Raw genomic sequence first — 21,655 nt, 5'->3', positions numbered from 1 at the left:
ACTCCTAGATGTTAATTAATTTAAAACTTGTGACCCTTCAAGCGAATCCAGTTGAACCTTTGGGATGTAGTAGAGCAGGACAAAGCGAAAACTCAAAGAGCAAAGGGAGAAAATACATTAGTATAGTGTTCCTAATGGAGTGTCCAGGGAGTATAAACTGCACCGCATTAGATTCAAATTCTGCATGTCTTTAATGTGAAATACAAACTGCTATTGTGTTTGTGGGAAGCCATGTGCTTTGTTTGGGGGAAGTGTGTTCGTGTGGGTGGGGGGTGTTATCAAAACTGAAAGAAATCTAGAAAAAACGTTTTTTCATTTCTCAATGGAGTAATTAATTTCAACATGAAGCCAGACCGCTACTGCCAAGCTTGAATTGTTCCCTGGAGGACCCGTTCTGTAAATCATTAAGCACTGTCCACGAGCTGCACTGGATCTTCTTGACTGTGCAGAGACGGTGACTCTTCAGCCTATTCAGTTCAGGCCAAGAGAGGACATCGCAGGGAGCAATAGCCGTCCGTTCAGGTTGTACGCTCCAGGTGTCCTCTCTCAGAGGCCTCGCAGCAGCAGTACTGAACAGTATGACCCTATCAGACAGTCCTTCAAAGGTCAAACAAAAGGAGCCTGCTTCAAATGGATAATTAAAGAATAGATTTGACATGTTATTTGCTCTTTCATATTTTTTCATCACACCAATTCTATCATGTTGTTGAGCTTACTGTGAATTATAAAATGCCTCTAAATGGCCAAGACTTTAACATACTACCCCCCCCCCCCCCCCCCCATACACACACACACACCTCTATTTGGTAATGCAGGTCCGCAACCGGCTTTGTAGCCTTGAGTTCGATTCTAGATAAATCAACTTACATGATCAAAGATGTTTTGACTTAACTGTTATCGCTGAGTAATCATGACTACTACTGATTTATGTGTTCACAGTCAGTGGCATGCTCATTGACTTGGCTGGTGTTTTTAAACTCAACACTTCCTTGATCTTTACCGCTTCTCTTTATAATCAGCAGTGATGTATATGCCAATATCAACAGGTATTACAGTTGTCTCAAAAGTTGAATAAAGCTAAAAGCTTAAATGGGCACCCTGCAGTTGTATGTCTCCACCAACCAATGCAGTTTCACACCACATACTGTACACTCTATTCCAGACACATATGAGGTCACCATTGACCACTGATTTTTCATCAGTAAATCTTTGAGGTTATATAAATAAAGATACCGCTTCCTCTTCCTAAACATGGGCTTTTCCGGTCCTAAATTGTTGCTCTGACATTATCTGACATCATTGAGTAATCTGCTCCGACAACAGACTTTAGGTCTCATTCACTAATTTGTCCGCAGAAATGTTCTTACACGCTGCACAAATTAAGTGCCTGGGCAAAATTGCCGCCTCATGACACATCATGACACGTACTCTTCAGCCAATATTGTCCTCACCACCTTGTGTTTGTCTATTCTAAATTGAGTAAGTGCATGTCCTCTATCTGTTATTAGCATACTGCCACGCCTCTATGTCTCTACATACGGACATCTGTTTAGGTATAAGAGATGGCCCCAAAAGGAAAAAACATGACAATTTCACAACAGCAGGTTGTGTAGGAGGTGGAAGCCACAAAGGGCACAATTTTCTGTAGTGTGTCCTCCGGAGTGAACATGTTTATAAAGAAGTTAAGCCTGGGCCTATAACAGGCGGTGAATGTCCCCTACGGGAAACCGACAGGGGTACAAGTAAAAAATAAATAACTGACATCAAAGTTGATGGCAGGAAACAAATCGCAGACCAGAAAAGACAAGGAAACAGGAGAATGAAATAGGGAATAGAAAATATTGAAAAACACTGAAACATTTCATGTTTGTCCTCGCATATAAACAATCGTATGAATATCTCTCTGTGTGTCATTTGCTTCAGAAATATTAGGATAGACCCATATGGAGAAGTGAATTATTTCTCATTCAGTATACATTTTGAAAAAAGGCATTTTAACTTACCATCATTAATCTCACTACTTTAAGGCATGGTGAGTTAGCACTGCAGCTCCGCCTGGGGAAGCCCCACATTTGGCTGTGTGTCCTGTATCAAAGCGTGTGTGTGGGAATGAAAGTCCTTGTAGCTTACAAACAAATTTAGGTAACAACATTTTGATGAACCCCAGCTTTGTGCATCGAACGTTCATAGGCAGGGTTTAAGCTCAGATCTGTGCAGACGCACTCTTGTGAATGAGGCTCATTGAGAGGTCACAGTGACCTTGAAGATCTGAACATTTGAAGAACAGGGAAAAATGATGCCTCCTGCCAGCTGCTTTTGCCATAAAAAAAGTGTGGATCCTTTTGTGTTCCATACAGTGTCTTATTGCTGCTATGACATTGAGAAACACATATGTCCGAATCACAGTTTAAAGTAAAATGTTGATTGTTATTGAAAGATATTCTCACATTATAACGTAATAAGTTCCTATATTTTGTTACGTTATTCGTAATTTAATTAACATGGCTCAATTACACAATCTGATAAAGTCTTCTTCATGCCTGGGTTGAGACATGGCGAGATTGTTAATTAGCATGTAGGATGACATTGTGATAAGAAGACAGATGAGTGAACTCCTGGAGGTAGCATCCTTTCTGACTGATCAGCTTGAGGGGCACAGACTTCTCTACATGATGTGAGAAATGGTGTCACCTGTAAACCTTCATTACATGAAATATTTCATGTTATAATAGTTTTCATGTCAAAATATATATATATATATATATTTTTAACCATAACTGGTCCATAACCTGTTCTATCATTGTAACAATATGATGATGAAGGGGCCTCTAACCTTGAATATGTACTTTATATATATATTTTATTAAATATTTGTATTAGAAATATCTACCCATGAAATGTCATCTTCAAATATTTATTATGAGGATACTTCCAAAACTGAGATACAGACACAGCAGTCCTCTTTCTCTATCGAGACTTCATCAAAGGATGTTTTTCTCTTTTGAGTGCACTCGTGCTGTCTCCACACACTAAACTAATATTGTATCTTTTTGCATCTCACACCACCACACAGCCAAGGGGCTGAAATAAATTACAACAGCATTGCTGCATCACCAACCCTTAATCAAGAGGTCCAAACAGCGATTCCAGCATAACACCTTGAAATTAAGAGAGCGGACGGGGAAAATAAATATCAGGCTGGTGATCCCTTGGTGGACTTTGTAGGAAGAGCAAGAAGGGAGTAGCTTAATTTATCAGCTCATCAGTGTGCAGCGAGACAGCATGTACAAAGTACAGACAAGCAGCACTCTCTGCTAAATCCAAATGAAGTTTGAGCAAGTCAAAGTTGGAGGATGTCTTCCTTCAACTTCTGTTTCATTTCTCAATGGGTTCATGTTGGCTATATACTCCTGATCTATTTCTCTCAGACAAGTCCACTGTCCTTCACTGTCAAACCTTTCCTTTCACAGTCTCAATTACTTTTAATCCCAGAAAATGCGATTCCAGAATCTTTAATCATATAAACTGATATATAGAAAGGTATATTTAGAATGCACACATTATCCAACTGAAATGTTGCAATTCCTCCCATGTGGATGTAATTGTTACACTTTGCAGTCGTTAACCATTGAATCACCATGTCCTTTTTGTACCAAATTAGAGCATATTTGCAGGAACATGAATGACTTCATTCCAATTGCTTGTAGACAATTTTATTATAGATGGGTCATATTCCAGTTTGTGTTTCCAAGGACAACCATGCTGAACACAATAACAGGTAGGGATGGCATCTGATGATCTGACAGGACCAGAGTTTTTGGCAAGCAGGACATTCTGGGAAACATATTGTGTTACTTTTGGCTGACCACAACAGCAAGAAATGCTGGCAGAGACGGTAGTACACGGCAGCTTACATCCAGCAGTAGTATATCCTGAAGCAGCAATGAAGAAAGACGGTTATTATCTCCATATTTCTCTCGGCTACTGTTGCAAAGTTCAAGCTGCATCAGACGTTTATGTTATCTTCTAACTAATGTATATTACCATAGTGTAACAACTCTGGTAAGAACTGAGACTCAGATACAGAGAAATTCACGGGAGCAAAAGTAGAATCAAAAACAGTACACACATGATAGGTCATGCACAGATAAGTAATCTGATAAAGGAAAACAGTATCAGACTGGGATAAACTCCAAGAAACCAACCAGAAATATAAACCCTTCGTCTCCAGTAGCCATATTTCTACAGAGGTAATGCATAGCTAAAAATCTGGGCACTTGCATTTCGTGAAGGAGGGAGGAGGGGTGAGGGGGAGAGGGGGAGAGGGGGGCGGGGCACTCAAAACATGTCAATCTGAGGAGGGCTGTTTTTGACAGGGTAAAAAGGGGCTTTTTAAATGATCCCTGTGGTATTTTGACCAAAATATGTTACAGACATTTCATTAAGACCCCAAGGATCCATATCAACTGTGGTAAAATGGGCAAACAATGGGTCCTTTAAATAGAAGTATATTTATTGAGATTTCAGGTCAGCTGATTTTTTTTCTTCACATCTTAAATCACTTCCACTCAGATTACTCTCTGTGTTTCCGTCTCAACCACTGCATTCCCAAGTTTCTTCCTCTCTTCTGTTTCCTCTCTTGCCCATTCACTCACTCAAGCTTCTTATAACTAGATCAAGCACATGTCAACCGTGGACTGTGTTAATTAGAGTAGTGGTGAATGAATAACTTAATGTAGGTGGCTGCCGTATTTATTCTCCTTACTGCTTAATTGCAAAAAGGTATGTTTAACCCTTGTAACCTTGTTATCACTCAACTATACATGCACCTGGTTTTCCTGTAAGCAACAGAGCTCCACAAACTGTTAAACCATGGGCATTTTTTCTCACAGCAGAAGATTGCCAGGAGCAGGGTATAAAATGAGTTTATTAATAATTAAATATTCTTTGTTAGTGTCCAATTTTGTTGACTGACATGGTGGTTCCATTTGCGGAAAAGCAATACCAAAGACAAGATAATCCAACTTTTGTTTTGGAAATCTTTCTTTGAATTTCCACAAGTCGTGCAGACTGAGCTGCATTGTCCAGACCTAAAACAAAGTCAAACATCCAAGAAGTTGCAGCAGAAAGTGATAGAGGGAGTTTTAATACAGTTGTAAATGGCTCAATTTGATTTGAGTGTTATGTGTCTTCAGCCTCGGCTGCAGCCCCTAGCAAGATGAAAAACATAAACAATAGGCCAATCCAATTGAAGCAATGTTTTTATATGGGATTTACAATCATACAGCATATTAAGCCTGTTATCCCTAATTTGATTTGAAGGCGCCAAGCAAGGCAGACATATCATAAATATCATGTGTACACCACTTTACAGACGCAGGACATTCCATGTCTGTCTGCCAGTTCTGACCACCACATGTATAAATTGATAATATTAATAGTTTGCCAGAAATAATACACTGATAATTTTGCTGTTGTCAGAATGTTGTTACGAGGGATTTAAATGTAATATTTGGTGTTACACAACACATTATGGTCAGTAGAATATCAGGGTCATGGTTTAGAGAAACAGACAACTGTTGTTGGGATTTGGTCTCAGGGCTGTTTCAGGAAGCATTCATTATTGCCATGTATACATTTATCAGGAAAGAGCTCCAGTCATAAACAGCCTAAGATTGCTGCCTTTTCTTGTATAGTTGGCGATGAATGGAGTACTAGCATCTGTGTGTGTGTGTCCTTACTGCTTCCATTACAGTAATCTCTTTGCTGCTGTGTTTGTCCTTGCAGTTCCCTGCCAACTGAACCTGACGGGCCCAGAAGGATACATAGAGGCTCCACCACAGTCCAGCTTGGCCTTTCACTCCACTATGGACTGCAGCTACATCATCACTGTCTATACGGGCTATGGAGTGGAGGTCCAGGTAAGAACCAGACTTACTTCCATTAATCCAGTTCTTCTCCTGATACCCACGACAAAAAGTTGCATATGGATTTTAATTACAACTCTTATACTCTATATACTACCATAATCATTCACTTTATTAATCAACCAAAATTGCACTCAGTAGTGCACATGACAAGGCCTAAGAGCCCCCTTACATTTAATCAAGCTTTAGTAAAAAGCACACACTCATGGATATCAGTCTGAATCATCAAGATCTCTGTATTATTTCTCAAGAAATTCAAACAAATTTAATTCAATAGACGACATATAAACTTAATATAAACAGGAACGAAAATACAACATTTTTGCACTTAGGATCAAATTTGTAACTCTGTAAATGTTATGGACAAAGAAAAAAACAATGTTTGATCAACCGATAAAAAGATATGTTAACAGCAAAGGATCTGGAAAAGCACCTGAATGAATAATAACTCTAAGTGAAAAAACTAAACAAACCAAAAATTGGTAAACCAGATTCCCAACTCAAAAGGAAACAAAGGATAGGAAGTGTGTCAGAATGACAGAGGCTCCTGGCTCTCCAAAAGCTCCTCCTTTCCAGTCTCCCTTATATCAGCCTCCACATACTCACACTTATCACGCGTAGCTGAGAGAGGAGGTGATGAAAAGAATTGTACAAAACAAAGTAAATCTCACCTCTAGATAGTAGTTTGCAAAACCCTGGGGTGTGAACCAGTACTGGGATTGCCACAAGGCCGCAAACTTGATTTGAATAAAAAAAAGGAAACCAAAACAATAATGAATAATTATACAACTTCATATAAAATTTGACGTTGCTGTGCATACTGTTCACCTAACCATTATTTTGAAAGTGAAACAGAAGCTTACACTACATACAGAAAAGGGAAATTCAAAAATAAAGCATGTATGCTACCAAACCATACAGTAGCGCCTTCAAGGCATGAAGACAGAAAAGACATCTGGGTGGAGAGTGTATAGAAAGACAGGTGGTCATCCTGCATTCATAAAACCAGAGTAACATCCGTATTTATTGTCTGGTTTTGTGTTATTGAAGAGATGAAGACATTTTCCTAAACATGTCAAGCAGTGTAAAGCAGTGCCCCTGCAGAAAACACATATTCAGAATGAGGACTTCTCTCCTTCCTGTGAATGTGCAAAGCTCTGTATGGACCACTTGCACAATGCAGTATGACGTACTTCCCTAACTTGATCTCCACACAGTGTTTTCTCTTGCTTCAATCTTGTATTCACTCTCACAGTTAGCTTTGTAGTTATCGTAAATAGTATCTACTTTCCATATTTAGCATATAGTTTGTTATCAGGATTTTTGATCGTGTTTATCGTTTATTCAGCGTACTCTGATAAGAGTCTTGGGTTTATGATATGTCCTGTCCCCATTAAGTATTGAATGGGGACAGGACAGATAGATTGATTACAATTGATTTGCACATGACATAGCTGGTAAACTATGAACAGAAATACGCACATACACTATATGCTTGGCATACAAAATTCCCAACTTAAGGTGTTGTGCATCTTGTTACATATTTATGGTATTGAATTATTCATATGACAGAGCAGTTTGAAATAGAGGCATGGTTTTAAAAAAAATCCAACAAATAACTGAAACTGCTTTGAACTGAATTGCACAACTGTTAATTCACGATCATTTAGTTAGTCTTTAAGTGAAAACATTATTTAAGAATGTTCCCTCAAGTAGTCAGACTCTTTGCTGTGGAACAATGCTATAAAACCATCTGGAAAACTTGGAATTTCTTCCCATTAGCCATCCTGCCACACTGAGTAACAGAACAAGAAGGGCTTTGGTCAGTCTACTGGTCACTTGAAAAGACCTTGATATTCCTCAACAGAGATGATGACCATCTCAGCAGCACTCCACCAATCAAGTGAGAAGGAAGCCACTTTGCTTGGTATTTACCAGGTGGCATTTAAAGGATCTAGCCTGAGGAAAAATATTCTCTAGACTGATGAGACAAAACATCTTTGGGCAGAAATCCAAAAACTATGTCTGGTGATCATGAGGCACTGCTCATCACCTGGTTAACACTGAATCATGCTACTGGCAGCATTATGCTGTAGCAGAGGCTTCTCAGCGGAACAGTGAAGGGGCCAGAGGGAGGGTTGAATGCAGAGAGGTCCATGATGAAAACCTACTCATATGAACATGACTGTCACAGTTCATTCATGCATCCATTCCTTGTCTGCCTTCCATTTCCATATCAATAAGTCTCCTGTTGTTGTAGACTGTGTGATGGCCACTTGCACTGCACTGGAGTGACCCTGGCTTTCCCACCCTTTAGCTAGCCACCTCTTCCCAATTCCCAAATGTGCAGATAGTATTTATACAATACTGGCGTGTTTCTACTCATTCTCTGCTGGATTGTATTATTTTCAACACAACATTATGCCATCTCCTTTTGCCTTTTGACTGTTTCCTCTCCTGGCTTGTTCCCAACCATTGCCCATGTAATTAATTTGCTTCCTGTTTGCCCTTGCCTGGTCCTACCTGCTGAGCCTTGATAAAGCTGAACTGTTTGGAAATTTGCAATCATTTTCTCTGAGTAATTCTATTGAGTCCTGAACCTGAGGTGTGACACATGACCTAAGACTATTTAAAAATGTTAGTTGCCAAAGGGTTGTGAAAGTTTCAACGTTTTTTTTTTACTTTTACTACATTTACAAAATCAACAAATAGTTGCTTCGCCTTGTAATTGTGGTTTGTTTGATGTAGATTGATACCCCTTTATAATTAAATCTACAACTTTGTGAGCAAAAATAAAGGGGTCCGATACACCAAGGAATAGCTTACACCAGCATATAGCTGCTATGGAAGTGCAGTGGAGGTGTCCAGTGTCACCTCCACAAATGTTGTCTGGCCTGTAGACAATGACAGGTGCTCCAAATGATTACAGCCACTCTATTCACTCTAGGACATTCAGTGTCATTTTAAAGCAGCTGACCTTTTTGGGGAGGCCTACGTGATGATTTAAGTAGTGCCCTTGTCTGCACCTGAAAACCCTCATTCACATGATTAACTCCAAGAGCTTTGCTTCCTGCTGCTCATAAAATATACAATGGCCATTACGCTGCTGAACCTCCAGATGCCTGGCCCAATATATTTAGGATAAAAAATGAATATGAGGTTGCAAATCATCGTCAATGATGTCTCCCAGCTGCTTCTTGTCACTGATGTGGAGAGGAAGGAAAAGGAAAAGAAAGGAAGCGGAAAACGGTGACAGATAAACAGAAAGTGAAAGGACTAGAGAAGTGGTTGAGGCCAAATAGAAATTAGGATGGAAATACATGATGAGCAAAGAAATCAAAAAGGAAAGAAGAAACTGAGTCTTATTAACAGGGATATTGTCCGGAAGACATATGGGCTTGAAAATGCTCACATCAAATGCTCCTCTTAGGGACTGGTAGTGTTTGATGTGTGTTCTGATTACCAGCCATTAATAAGAAGCTAATACTAGACCAGAGCTGGAAGGGACAAACTTCCTCTTGCCTTAGATCATGCATCTACTAGAATTGTACCTATACTACCCACATGTTTTGAACACTTTCAGATTCCCAGATTAGGAATAGGGCCAACATCTTCTCACATAGCCCAAACGTTTGTAAACTAGTCCTTGTTCCACATGGAAACCAATTAAACCATAACCATATACTTTAAGTGTATGTGCTATGAACTATGATCCTCCCTGAACCTTAACCATCCCACAATTACTGACAGGGCACAGGTAGTAATGGAGATTTGTTGTAAGAATGGGTAGACTAAGTAATGCCAAGTTAAATACCTATACAGGCCACAACATCCAGAGATCATCTTCAGAGAAGGAATTCAGGAAGTCTTTTCATTAGTTTTGCAGTTCTGACCCACTCAGTTTCCTCCAGACACAATGCACTGACAGCTTATATCTCAATGTTGGTTGTCCATCATTGTCTGTCATGGACACAATGAAAGATTGGCAGCATGCTTGTCTCCTTCAACTTTCACACTTTCGTGTAAGATCTTTTGACAGTTAGCAACCAATCAAAAGGACAAATCACCACATGATAGTGCAATTACCATATGCAGACATTATACAATAGTTGTCATTGGATTTATAAACATGTTGTTAAATATAATCTTGAGTTTTGCCAAATTGTCCTATGGTTGCCTTCCTGTCTGGTCACAGGGTTGTCCAACCATTATTCTCAGGAAAACAGATTGATGGTAAGATCACTCACTACTGATTGATTTGGGCAAAACAAAATGGGGAACGGGCTGAAATTACCAAAGTGTCAGACTGAAGGAATGAAATGAAACAAAATTGGGTTGGATCTGATCATCAGACCACAATAAACCCTCATTCCCCAGGTGAAATCACACCCTTGGGTAAAATAAAATGAGTAGAATTGGCGAAAATGTGATGAGTTGAAAGCCAGTGAATGAGAGTGGAGAAGATTGGGAACGGTGGTGAGAAGAAAATCAATCGGGGGAGAGACAAGAAAAAGAACGGTGAAGCAAAAGATTGAGAAGAGGTGAAGAGGTAAGGAAAGTATGTTAAAAGAAGGGGAGGACATCCAGATCCAATGAGGAGCAGAAAGAGGACAAGTGGGGGATGGAACAGGGAGGAGAGGATAAAGAAAGGTGAGTGGGAAAAAGAGGAGGTAAATATCAGATATCTGAATATATATATATATATATATATATATATTTATTGAATTTGTTCAACTCAGGTGTTATATATATGCAGTTCTCTCTCCTCTGCAGTTTACATCCATTATTAAAAGGGACTCCAGTGAAAAAAAGCGACTCCGCAGATGCTGCAGCGGTAAATTAATTGCCCATGGATTATCTGTCTGTTCCTTTAGTTTGTGTACGGACCTCTTTAAATGTGCCTTGGCTAAAATGTCTATCAGCTTCTTTTACCTTAATTGAATTGAGTTCCTTTCTTGGTTATGTGGATTCTAAATGTTGGAGCTGCATCAGAGATGGCAGACGCCCAGGGAGGTCAGTCTGAGCTTTCAATATACTACGAGATAGCTTCTAATTTGTCTTATCAAGAAATCACACTCATTAATCTACTTCAAAGGTCTTTATTAGCCCTGGCAAATCACAGGTACCTAATTTGATTGTCTCTTTATACAAGATAAGCAAGATTTTACTGTGATGCAGGACTGTGATAAGAGGGATTACTGGGTATAGTTTTGACCCTTTTACCATTTAAGAAAACCTGCAGCGGGAGCGGTACAGTAAAGCTCTTATATCTCCAACTCAGGGGAATTGAGGGATTATAGAAGCAGATTCGACAGTCCAAGTCTGAGGCCTGAGGTTAGTCATAAATTGTGGCAAAAAGCAGAGAATATTTAGTGTTATATAGTTATTTGTAAGGACTTGGGACTCTATGCTTGAAACTGGAAAAATCCCACACAAACCAGGATCCAAAGTGTCTCTTCAACTAAGGTTCAGCAGAAACATAGATACTGTGCTTCTATGTCATGATCAAGATGCTGACAACAACCTCTTAAGTGGTCAGAAATAACATGCATGTTTAAACAACCATGTCTGTTTTAATTGAAAGACTGTGTTTCACAGATGAATGACACAGCAGTGTGACTTTTTAAGTTATTTCTATTTCCAGTCATGGCTTAAGGATATTTTGATCCTTCATGTTTCAAGTTAAATCATCTGGAAAAGATAAGATAAGATATATTTTTATATTTTTTACAGTTTCATGACATCAAAATATTGTTACTGTCTTGACTGTGATTGTCTGAAAGTAACCAAGACAGTTGCTTTGTGCTTGGTACCCATTTGGGTCACTTTGTAGTTAGTTTAAGGTGCAGTCACATTTGAGTCACTGCAACACAAGGCATTAAAGCTATTTGGTTTGGAATAGTTGGTTTTAAGAAAACTCATGAGGTGTTTGGAAGAAGTAAAGAATAGTAGGGGAGAGCGGGGTAATGTGAGACATCGGGTAATGTGAGACACCCCCTGTATCTAGGCAACGGAACACATTTGTGGTCATTTGACCATTATGTTTTCATGCCCCTCCCATTCCCCACTTGCCATGAAGGAGAAGTTGGTGCTGGTGCTGTGGAAAGTATGTTTTTTGCATGTAAAAGTAAATTTTCTTGCTTTGAACTTAATCAACTGTTGTTGAATCAGGTAGAAAAACTTATATCATACATGTTGGTGAACTTCCAACATATAAAACCATGTGATTGATGCTAGCTGAAGATTAGCTTGAATTGCTAAGAGATGTTGTTTTTTCTAAAACGGTGGTTGTAGGGTAAAGTGGGACAAATGCTGTGGGTTAAAGTGAGACACTGTCCTGACAGCTAGTTGACAACTAGCTGTCAGGACAGCTAGTTGTCAACTAGGGTTAAAGTTAAAGTGAGACACTGTCTCACTTTAACCCACCATGAAGAACAAGTTAAGTTAAATCTTAAACATATTTTAGTGTTATATTACATTATATATGTTTTATTTTTAATGTCATAAACATTGTAGAAAAGCCATCATGCCAAGAAACTATACAACAGGAAGACAACCTGGGGCCAAACACCCCTCGCAGAGATGTAGAGTGCAGCCGCTGAGGTCATGCAAGGAAAGAAGTCTTTAAGAAAAGCTGGAAGGGATAGAAATATTGATAAGATACCCTCAAAATATTCATAGAGAAAAAAGAGAAAGGGAAAGTAAAATCAGTAGCCTGGAGTGCAGTAGCTGAGGTAAAGAGAATATTCACAGATGAGATGGAGGAGAAGCTTGACAAACACTTGAAACAACTAGCTGACCAGCAGGGCCTTGCTCCAGTTAAGTGCCGTGAACTGGCATTTGAATACGCAGAGAAAAACAATATCCCTGTCCCTGCCATTGGTAGGAGAAACAATGTGCAGGTAAGCTAGGGTGTGCAAGAGATCACATGAATCATAATAATCATAAATGTGCTTAATTGACCAATGCCCATAATTCTGTTACTAGTCCGATATTAGTTTTGGAATGTGTGGTTGTCAACTAGCTGTCAGGATTTTAACTCTTACAACATGTGTTGTTATGGTAGTTTTAAAGTGGAAAAAGCAAGTGGATCACTTTACCCCCTTGATTTATCTGATTTTACCCCGTAGCTGGGGTAAAATGAGACACAAGACCACTTTTTTAAAAACAATCATATTTTCACTGCCCTTTGTCCTGAAGACATTCTGATCATTTCTATTGCTAGAAAACATCCTGAATTAATGGGAAATGTGTAAATTTGACTGATACATCAGTTTAGCTCGCCTAGAGGGGAGCAAATGTAAAAAATGTCTCACATTACCCCGCTCTCCCCTTGTCTCCTCTCGTTCAAACTTCAAAATGCTCCTTTCAAAGTTTTCGAGGGTGTGCCAAACAATGTCACTTTGTTCCTGACAAACATGAGTCATAAATCACATAGCTACGAGAACTCCTTTTCAGGGACACATAAACCTTGGCTGTTAAGGCATTAGATCAAACCACTGGTCCTTAATTTATTTTGACGGGATGAGTTTCAAAGAAGATGGTATTTTATTGTGAGAATCTTATGAGTTCTATAAAGAATCCACGGGGGTGATTTTCTTTACTTTATTTTGGTGGATGCATACTGTATGGCCTACTACTGTTGCTGTGTCAAAAAGAACACAATATTTTTTAAACATATAGACTGCTATCAAGGAGGAATCATGTTGACCCATTGATTTGTGGTCGATGTAGGTCCAATTCTAGGTCTTTTCTTTGTTGTAATGGAGTCCCCCTTCACGACTGTCCGAAGGAATGAACATGTTTCTGTTTGCATCAGCTCTGATGATCGACTGCAGGTCTAGGCAGGCTGTCCGGTGAAATGTATTAGTAACAAGGTAATTTCTATTCCAGGCTATTCCATTGCATGTACAGGACTATAGCACCTTATCACTGAGCAGGTCCTGAGGGTCTGTTGGCCTGAACTCTCAGTGTATGAATCTGGGTTGGGACTGCACTCAGAATGTGTGAAAAGTGCTGTCGGCAAAGGAGAGTAGAGAGTTCATCACCCCAGCGAGGCAGCCCTGGGGTGAGCTTTGTTCAATCTCCTCTCCTTCACCTGGCCGTGCCCCCTCCGAAATGCGTAGGAGCTCTGGGGTCGCAATGCTTATCTCAGGACTTAATAAGACCTTGTGGCAACAAAAAATGCTGCGTTACGTTGAATAGCTCAGACATGTGTTGATTCTGTGCAAGAACATTTCTGCAGGGATAGTCGTCATTGCAACAAAGTTTTAATAATATACAACATAATTGTGAGGTATTGAATTATTTTTTTATCATGGTAGAATACATACTTTTATTTTCATGTCAAACGATCATCCATCAATTTATCCAATTTTATTTGTATTGGCCATATTCACAAATTTGTACCATAGGGCTTACCAAGTTGCAACATCCTCTGTCCTTAAATCTCAATTAGTGATGGAAAAAAATTCCCAAAAAAACACAGATCCCTCATGGAATTATTCAGACACTTTGATCAAATCAAACATTCCCCTATGTAGTGATAGGGAAAAGGACATCTATCTACTCTCATGTTAGTTCATAATGGGGGATGTTTCCCTTCACAAAATGCCTCAATTACAAAATAGGAGTGACTGGTGCAAAGCAGTTCTAGCCTCTCTTATTATTTTATTCATATTTTAAAGTGTTACATTAGCAGTATGCTTTTTCTATTATGTATTTAATACACTCATTTGTAACATGCGTATGCATTTATTTAATATTTAGTCATAAGAGTATCTTCTCTAAAGAGCACTCTGGACACTATGTGTGGGTTGTAAATGTGCCTATGGGTCAATTGGCTTCAGTATTGATACTGCCGTGAGCTGTGACACAGTGTGTTGTGATTACCCTGACAGTCCTCTTGTTTAATGAGAACCTTCCCCGGTATGTGTGTGCAGCCCAAGCATGAATCCCAGCTGACCATATAAAGACCAAAGCCAAGGCCAAACAGCACTCTCCCTGAAGAGAGCTCCAAACAGATACAAACAACAGTCAGCAAAGGTTTGGCCGTGCACAGTGCAGGGTATTGACCAATGGATCAATACCTTCAACTGCTTTAGCTGAGCCAGACTCCACCTTAGTTCAATAAAGCACAGTTCTATCTTCAGTCCCTGTCTGGGCTGATGGCAGAGATTGATTAGGGGACATTTGTCAATGCTGAGACAGTTTGAAAGAGAAATAAGTAACATACACATCCTGTGGAAGCAGCTGCGCCATCGCTTTTAGCTATTATCCTGAAATATGTGCGGGCTTCTCTGCTTAGTGGTTAGATTGTAATAATGAGCCTTCGTTGTGTATTATGAATGGCTGAGCTTGCGTGCTGTTTCTGTAAAACCACTGAACCGTGTTTGCATGCCGAGGCCTGTAGGTTTATCGTGTCGTCACCCTGGACTAATCATCCCAGGCATGCTAAACGATGAAGGCGCAGAGAAACGAGACAGAAATGACACACTTGTGAAGGACACCTGAAGGAGAGGATAATTAATTCAACCTTAGCTGCAAACAACCACTTCACCACGCTACATTATGCATAAGCTGCATTACCATAAACATGTGTATCTTTACCCTTTGGCTCGTTCATTACTCTGAGCCCCGGCAAAGAAGAGAGGTTCACTTGGGTTTTCCTTCAAAGAGTTAATTGCAAGGGAAACACTTCGGAAAAAAAAGTTCAACACAAATTCACAAGACTTTAGCCACGGGCTAAACTTTGCACAGTGCAGTAAAGAAACACACTTCATTTCCTCTTTCATTCTGCTGCTGTGTGTGCACAGCAGAGCATCCAGTTGTGAAAAGGAAAGCTGTTAAGTCATTGAAAGCTATTAGTGGCCTGCCAGTTCCTGGGTTTTTTTTCACTCCACCAATACCCATACAACATTCTGCAAACTACATTCTGCATTAGAGATTTACATTAAATGGCAACACTTGGTGGCAGTGATCAGTATGACCTCCATGTACTGCAGTGGTAAAGTGAAGGGGCGGAAGATGGGCTTGTAAAGCCTTCGCCTTAATCAGAATCCTGCGTTTGTGTCGCACTTCAAAGTCAGCTTCTACATTTTGATTATTTGCCCATGGCCACTATTTGATAAAACCTTTACCCTAAGTCCTTGAGGTCAGTTTTAACACATGGACATTTATAATATGACATATACTGGAGAGCTGCAATTAAAATTTACCTTATAATTAACTAATCTTAACTGCAAAATGCCCCTATATCTGTTGCTTTCCACTAACTACAGTCCCAAAATCAAACTCCTGCAAGGGGTTCCATTACTTTTCAGCCCCAAACATCCAAAAAAAATTGAGTTTTGTGACCCCCCCACTGTCCCTAGAGGTAGCAACTTTAAGGTAGTTCACAAAAAATAAAGTACAGTGTGTCCTATGGTGCTGTAAACTAACCTGCTTTAACTGATGCATGAATAAATAGTCATAAACAACGAAACTATGCGAGGAGTTGTATAGTAGAGGGGTTACATGAATAATGAGTAACGTGTATTTGGAGCTGCAGCTCCTGCGTGTCAAACAGTAGCTGTCAGTCATCCGAAGCAAAACTAAAAGTTATAGGCACACAAGTGCAGGACACATTATAAAACCTCTGAGAATGTATCTGCTGAAACATTTGGACTGTCAGAAACGGTGATTACTAATCCTGAATGAGTCCATAAAAGGCTAACAGTCAACATTAATCAAAAAGGACATTGTTATTGGGTAATGTCTTACATTTCAGTTAGCACAAGTTCACTATAGATGCGGTAGATGTAGTTATCCACCTGCAGAGATTCCTTAAGAGCAAGGTCACAGCTCCACCGTCCACTCCATTGTCCCTCCCCTGCCCTTGTGCCTGTGCCATCCACAGTGCTTTACATCACTCAGAGATGACAATCTAATGAAAGGTCCTTGTACCGAGCTCATGGCGCCTTCAAATGCATTCTGCCAAATAGCTATTAAAATGCCCCACACTCTGTGATTGCCTTTCAGAGAGGAGGAAATTGGAGAAGGCAATAGATTGGGGCGCAGGATTAAAAACAGTGGAGGAGTTGATTAGATTGCAGCAGTCTGTCCGGATCTCAATGACCAGAGGAAAGGATAGAGTGTGAGGCAGCCGCCCAGCGGGCCCACACTGCATGAATATATACATTTCATCATTCTCTCACACAACCAACTTTGTTGTAACCCATCAGGATGCACTGTGTCAGTTCTACAAATTTTACTTTACATATTGCAGTTCATCATTTTTATACAGTCAACTGACACCATCATTTATTATTGACTATTTTGTTGTGTATTATGTGTGTAATAATTATTGACACAATATGATTTGAAAAATTGAAATAAACATAGCCAGTCTATGTCAGTGTTTGAGCAGAGTGACTGATAGCTGTGCTTCCTTGAATATCTGAATTGTTACACAAGAGTATTTAGAACTTAAAAAAAATGATTGCATTAGCTATTGAAGGTTATTGTCAGGCCTGTACTAGAATGAGGACTCAGATGCAGAGGATTCACGTGCCAGCACACTTTATTGGAGTCAGTTCCTCTATGCAGAGTGACAATAGATCGGGCTATGAAAAAACTCACTTAATCTATTCTAAACACTCACTAGAAAAAAGGAGGTTATAAAACACAATTCGCTCCCGAAGGAGGTCAAAACAAAAAGCTAGAGCAAGAAATCAAAAACGCTCCCGAAGGAGGAAAACCAAACCATGAAAACGGGACAAAAGAAAAGGCTCACCTAAAAACTAACTAAATCTCTCTAAACATAAAACACTCAGATTACCAAAACAACACAAAAAGAAGCTAAACTAGAAAACTTTAACAAACCAAAAATCACTCTCATAGAGGAAACAGACAACAACTTACGTGGCGTGGCGTAGCACAGATCAAGATATACGACTATGGCTGTGGAAGGGCTTAGGTGCACGAACAAGAACGAAACACTTCGGCACAAGACAAAGGGGAGACGCAGACTATAAGCACATGAGGGTGAAAGGAACAGGTGGAAACAATCCGGAATCAGTGAAACATGAGGAAGGGCAAGTGACCTGAAACGAGAGGAGAGTTAGGATTTCAAAATAAAACAGGAAGTTACGAGACAGAAACCCCAAGACAAACCTCACCTCCGTGTGACAGTTATAACAGGCAAGTGATTGCTATTGGATAAAGACCTGTATGCTGCAAAATATATATATCATCTATGAGGCTCAGATAAACAATTGTAAATAATTGTTTCAGCTGTGAAGAATGAAATGTGCCAAAATGTTTACTTGGAAATGTAAGTCAAGGTGAATTTAACACAAAAAGCCATTTAATGGTCAGGGGAGTTTCCAAGCCCCCTTCATTTACTTTACTTTCCAGCTATGATACAGTAGTAGCTCAGCTATGTAGTAGATAATAACTTCTGTTAAACTGTGGTGTAAGATTATACAAATTGTTCCTTTTTCGTTCCAGACTTGGTTTTGGTTCCGCTTCCATAATTGTTTTCATAACTATTGTTTTTTATGATAAACTCCAAATCAACAGCATCTCTCAGTCCTAGGCAGCAGGTAGGCCCAACCAGAGGCAGTTTGAATTCTCATAGGATACCGGAATGGCATTGACAGGGGGGAGGGGGGGGGGGGGATCACTGCAGTCCGATCGACATCCTACACATTAGCAAAAATAGCATTTATTCAATTAGCAAGATCTCTGAAATTATAAAACAGTAATCACTTCAAATGCTACTGACTCTGACCATATTGTGACCAGCTACAGTGTTACATTATCCGTAAGCTATTACATCACCAGTCCGTTGGTTTTCTAGCCCCTGGTTTGAGAGGCACTGCAGTGGAATCTGTTCAAACTCCCATGATGCATAGCCCACACTGAACCAGGCCAATCTCCCTTTCATCTGTGGAAAAGCTGCCTCTCCCTCACGACTCCAGTGTTTACGCTCAGACAGTGAGCGGCTTAATGAACAGCAGTCAAACAGCTCCGTAGACAGCAGCGTTCAATAAAACAACCCCTGCACTCCTCCGCCACTGCCCTGGAACAAGTCTATCGTACTGTAAATGCGCTCTCTCTTTCTCTCTCTCTCTCTCTCTCTCTCGCTCTCTCTCTCTCTCTCTCATAGACAACACTTTAAATAATTTAACTTTTAACTTTAAAAATGTTGTTTCTCTCTTTCAGTTTAGAAAAACTTTATTGTATTAAATAAGCTCAGTGTTGTGAGGACTGATTCCTACCATTAATATCCTATTCAGAATCAGAATCAATTATGAATTGAACTTTATATATATGATATTAACAATGATGGTATAAGTTACCATGTAAAGACAAACTCTTCCCAACAATGTGCCTCTAGATTTCAGGAAGCTGTTGAATACATAATTTAGTGGCGTTGTCGCTCTCCTCCCAGGATATGTACAGTAAATGTGCAATAGACACACTGAATACTTCTCCCCAAATTTGTTATTTATTAAGGCAGCTAAAAAAGTTACTTGATTGTAGAAACCAAGGAATGCATAAAAAATGAATAAAAAACTAAAATTACACATCATAATGTCACAAGGAAACCCAAAGTCTATAAATACAGTGTAATACACAGTGTATCAATAAATGAGAAAATATATAAAAAAAAAGCCATGCTATAAAGGTCATACTAAGTGAACAAAAGATATATGACTGTAGTTTAAAATGGAGTATACATAATGTAAAATACATGAAAAAGTACATAATTACTGAGCAGAGAGTAACGCTGTCGATCTTCAGGAACAAATGTACTAGAATCAAAATCAGATGAACAGCACACACATTTTCTCATGCAGACACTTTTAAATCTTTTAGCAGATGGTATTTTGTAGTCCACTATATTGCATCACCCTTGCTTTCGTCAGACACACTCCTTCTTTATTCTCTTCTAGCTTAAACCCTCATTATTTCCCTCTTATGAATTTATTGTTGTGCCGGAGAATTCTATTGTCCATTATCCACTCTGTTGCTGTAATATGATAATGCGCTTTTCTTTGTTAAGAATTAAATATAAATTAAATCATGACTTCTCCAGGGAGAAAAGAGATCAGCGATGAGTGCTCGTCCTCAGAAAAACCAGCATAGACTTGAGAGAGGTTCAATTATAGGATTTCCATGTGGAGCCTCACTTAACATCACCGTGGGGGAGCAGGGAAACATGGAGTTGCACTTAATTTGGCAACAGGGGAGTCGTGACTGTATCGTCTGGTGATTGTTCCTACCGCCGTCAGCCTGGGCGATTGTGTGAAAAACACACAGTGACACTGATTGGGGTTGCTCTTGACTCGGTATTGTGCTGCTCCCCAGAAAAAAGCAAGTGGGGCAAGAGCTGGATGTGAGACTGCTGCTGCGACCACTGGGTTTTGATCAGTCCTGTGCCGAAGGGGCATTTCTGGAATGACTCTAGCATGAAGCTATACACTAGCTAAGGGGGTAAGTTGCTGCTCATGTGGTTGTGGCTCGATTTCAGCACAGCTACATTGATAAAGGTCATAGTGACAAAATCAATTCATACACCTTAGCATTTTACTGCTCATACTTATTTACTTTTGCATAAATGCCATTTTTCATTCAGGACTTTTACTTATACAATAGCTTGTTGGTACATTCTCTTAAGAAACGGATCTGACTACATATTCGCCAATGACTCATTCGTCCGTCACAGGGCTGATATACAGAGACAACCATCATGCTCACATTCACACCTAATTCTAATTAACTAATACTGCATGTCTTCGTAGCTGACATGCCCGGAGAAAACCCTCAAAGACAAAAGGGAGAACATGCAAACTCCACTGAGAAACAGCCTGGTTGGTCAGCATGTTCAAAACCCAGGACCACTGCACCACCATGCTGCCCACTGACCACTGACCTTAATGCTTTACAAATGCTTTCTCTTCATTTAACTGCAGACGATGCAGAGCTTTTTTAGAAACAGTGCAGTGTGAAGTTAGAAACTGGTTTATCTGGAATAAAGATTGTATACACCTGTCTCTGTCTGTGTCAGTCTTTGACCACAAAAACAAATTACTAAAGTGATCGAGTGGGGGTTTGACGCAGTTGCCAAACCTGCTATAGTTTATTAGAGAACAAAGGAGAGTGGCGGTAAGCATGCTGCCCCCCAACCTGACTAACACACTGACTGTTACAGCGCGCAGATCACTTGTTTATTCGGTTTTCACTTATTGTAAGTCGCTTTGGATAAAAGCGTCAGCTAAATGAAATGTAATGTAATGTAATGTAATAATATTAAACTTATGGCATGTGCACTTTTTTAAAAGACGAAGGGGTCGTGAAACAAGCGTTCCACATACAGACATGTTTGTAGAATTAGTATATGGATCATTTGAAGACATCTGTCATCTTCCCAATTCAGTCTTTGGTCATCAATAGGTTTCTTGGTGTTTAACTGCCATGTCGGTGAATCAGTGGAAAAGCATGAAGCACTGTCATTTGTTTTTCGTCATGTTCCCCTCAGCCACCTGCATGAACGTGGTTGCACGTGTGCAGGAGAACGCACACAAAACAAGGACCAGCTCATAAAAAAATTCTGTAAAAATTGACTCACAAGTGTTTGTTCTTATATCTAAAATCAAGTCATATCTTTAGGCAATCAAATTCCACAGCAGTCGAGTGTTTGTTCTTATATCTAAAATCAAGTCATATCTTTAGGCAATCAA

General features: G+C 39.6%; 1 protein-coding gene across 2 annotated transcripts in view; it reads left to right on the top strand.

The window, feature by feature from the left end:
* LOC133952181 (seizure protein 6 homolog) overlaps positions 1 to 21,655 on the top strand; it is a 162,974-nt gene that overhangs the window by 70,817 nt on the left and 70,502 nt on the right. For both annotated transcript variants that reach the window (XM_062386517.1, XM_062386516.1), the window contains one exon: positions 5,788 to 5,921. In XM_062386517.1, coding sequence (XP_062242501.1) covers positions 5,788 to 5,921 — 134 coding nt within the window. The remainder of the gene's footprint in view (positions 1 to 5,787; positions 5,922 to 21,655) is intronic.

The sequence above is a fragment of the Platichthys flesus genome, chromosome 4, assembly GCF_949316205.1.
Source record: "Platichthys flesus chromosome 4, fPlaFle2.1, whole genome shotgun sequence".
Lineage (NCBI taxonomy): Eukaryota > Metazoa > Chordata > Actinopteri > Pleuronectiformes > Pleuronectidae > Platichthys > Platichthys flesus.
Note: the sequence above shows the minus strand (reverse complement) of the source record. Positions and strands in the feature narration are given on the sequence as shown.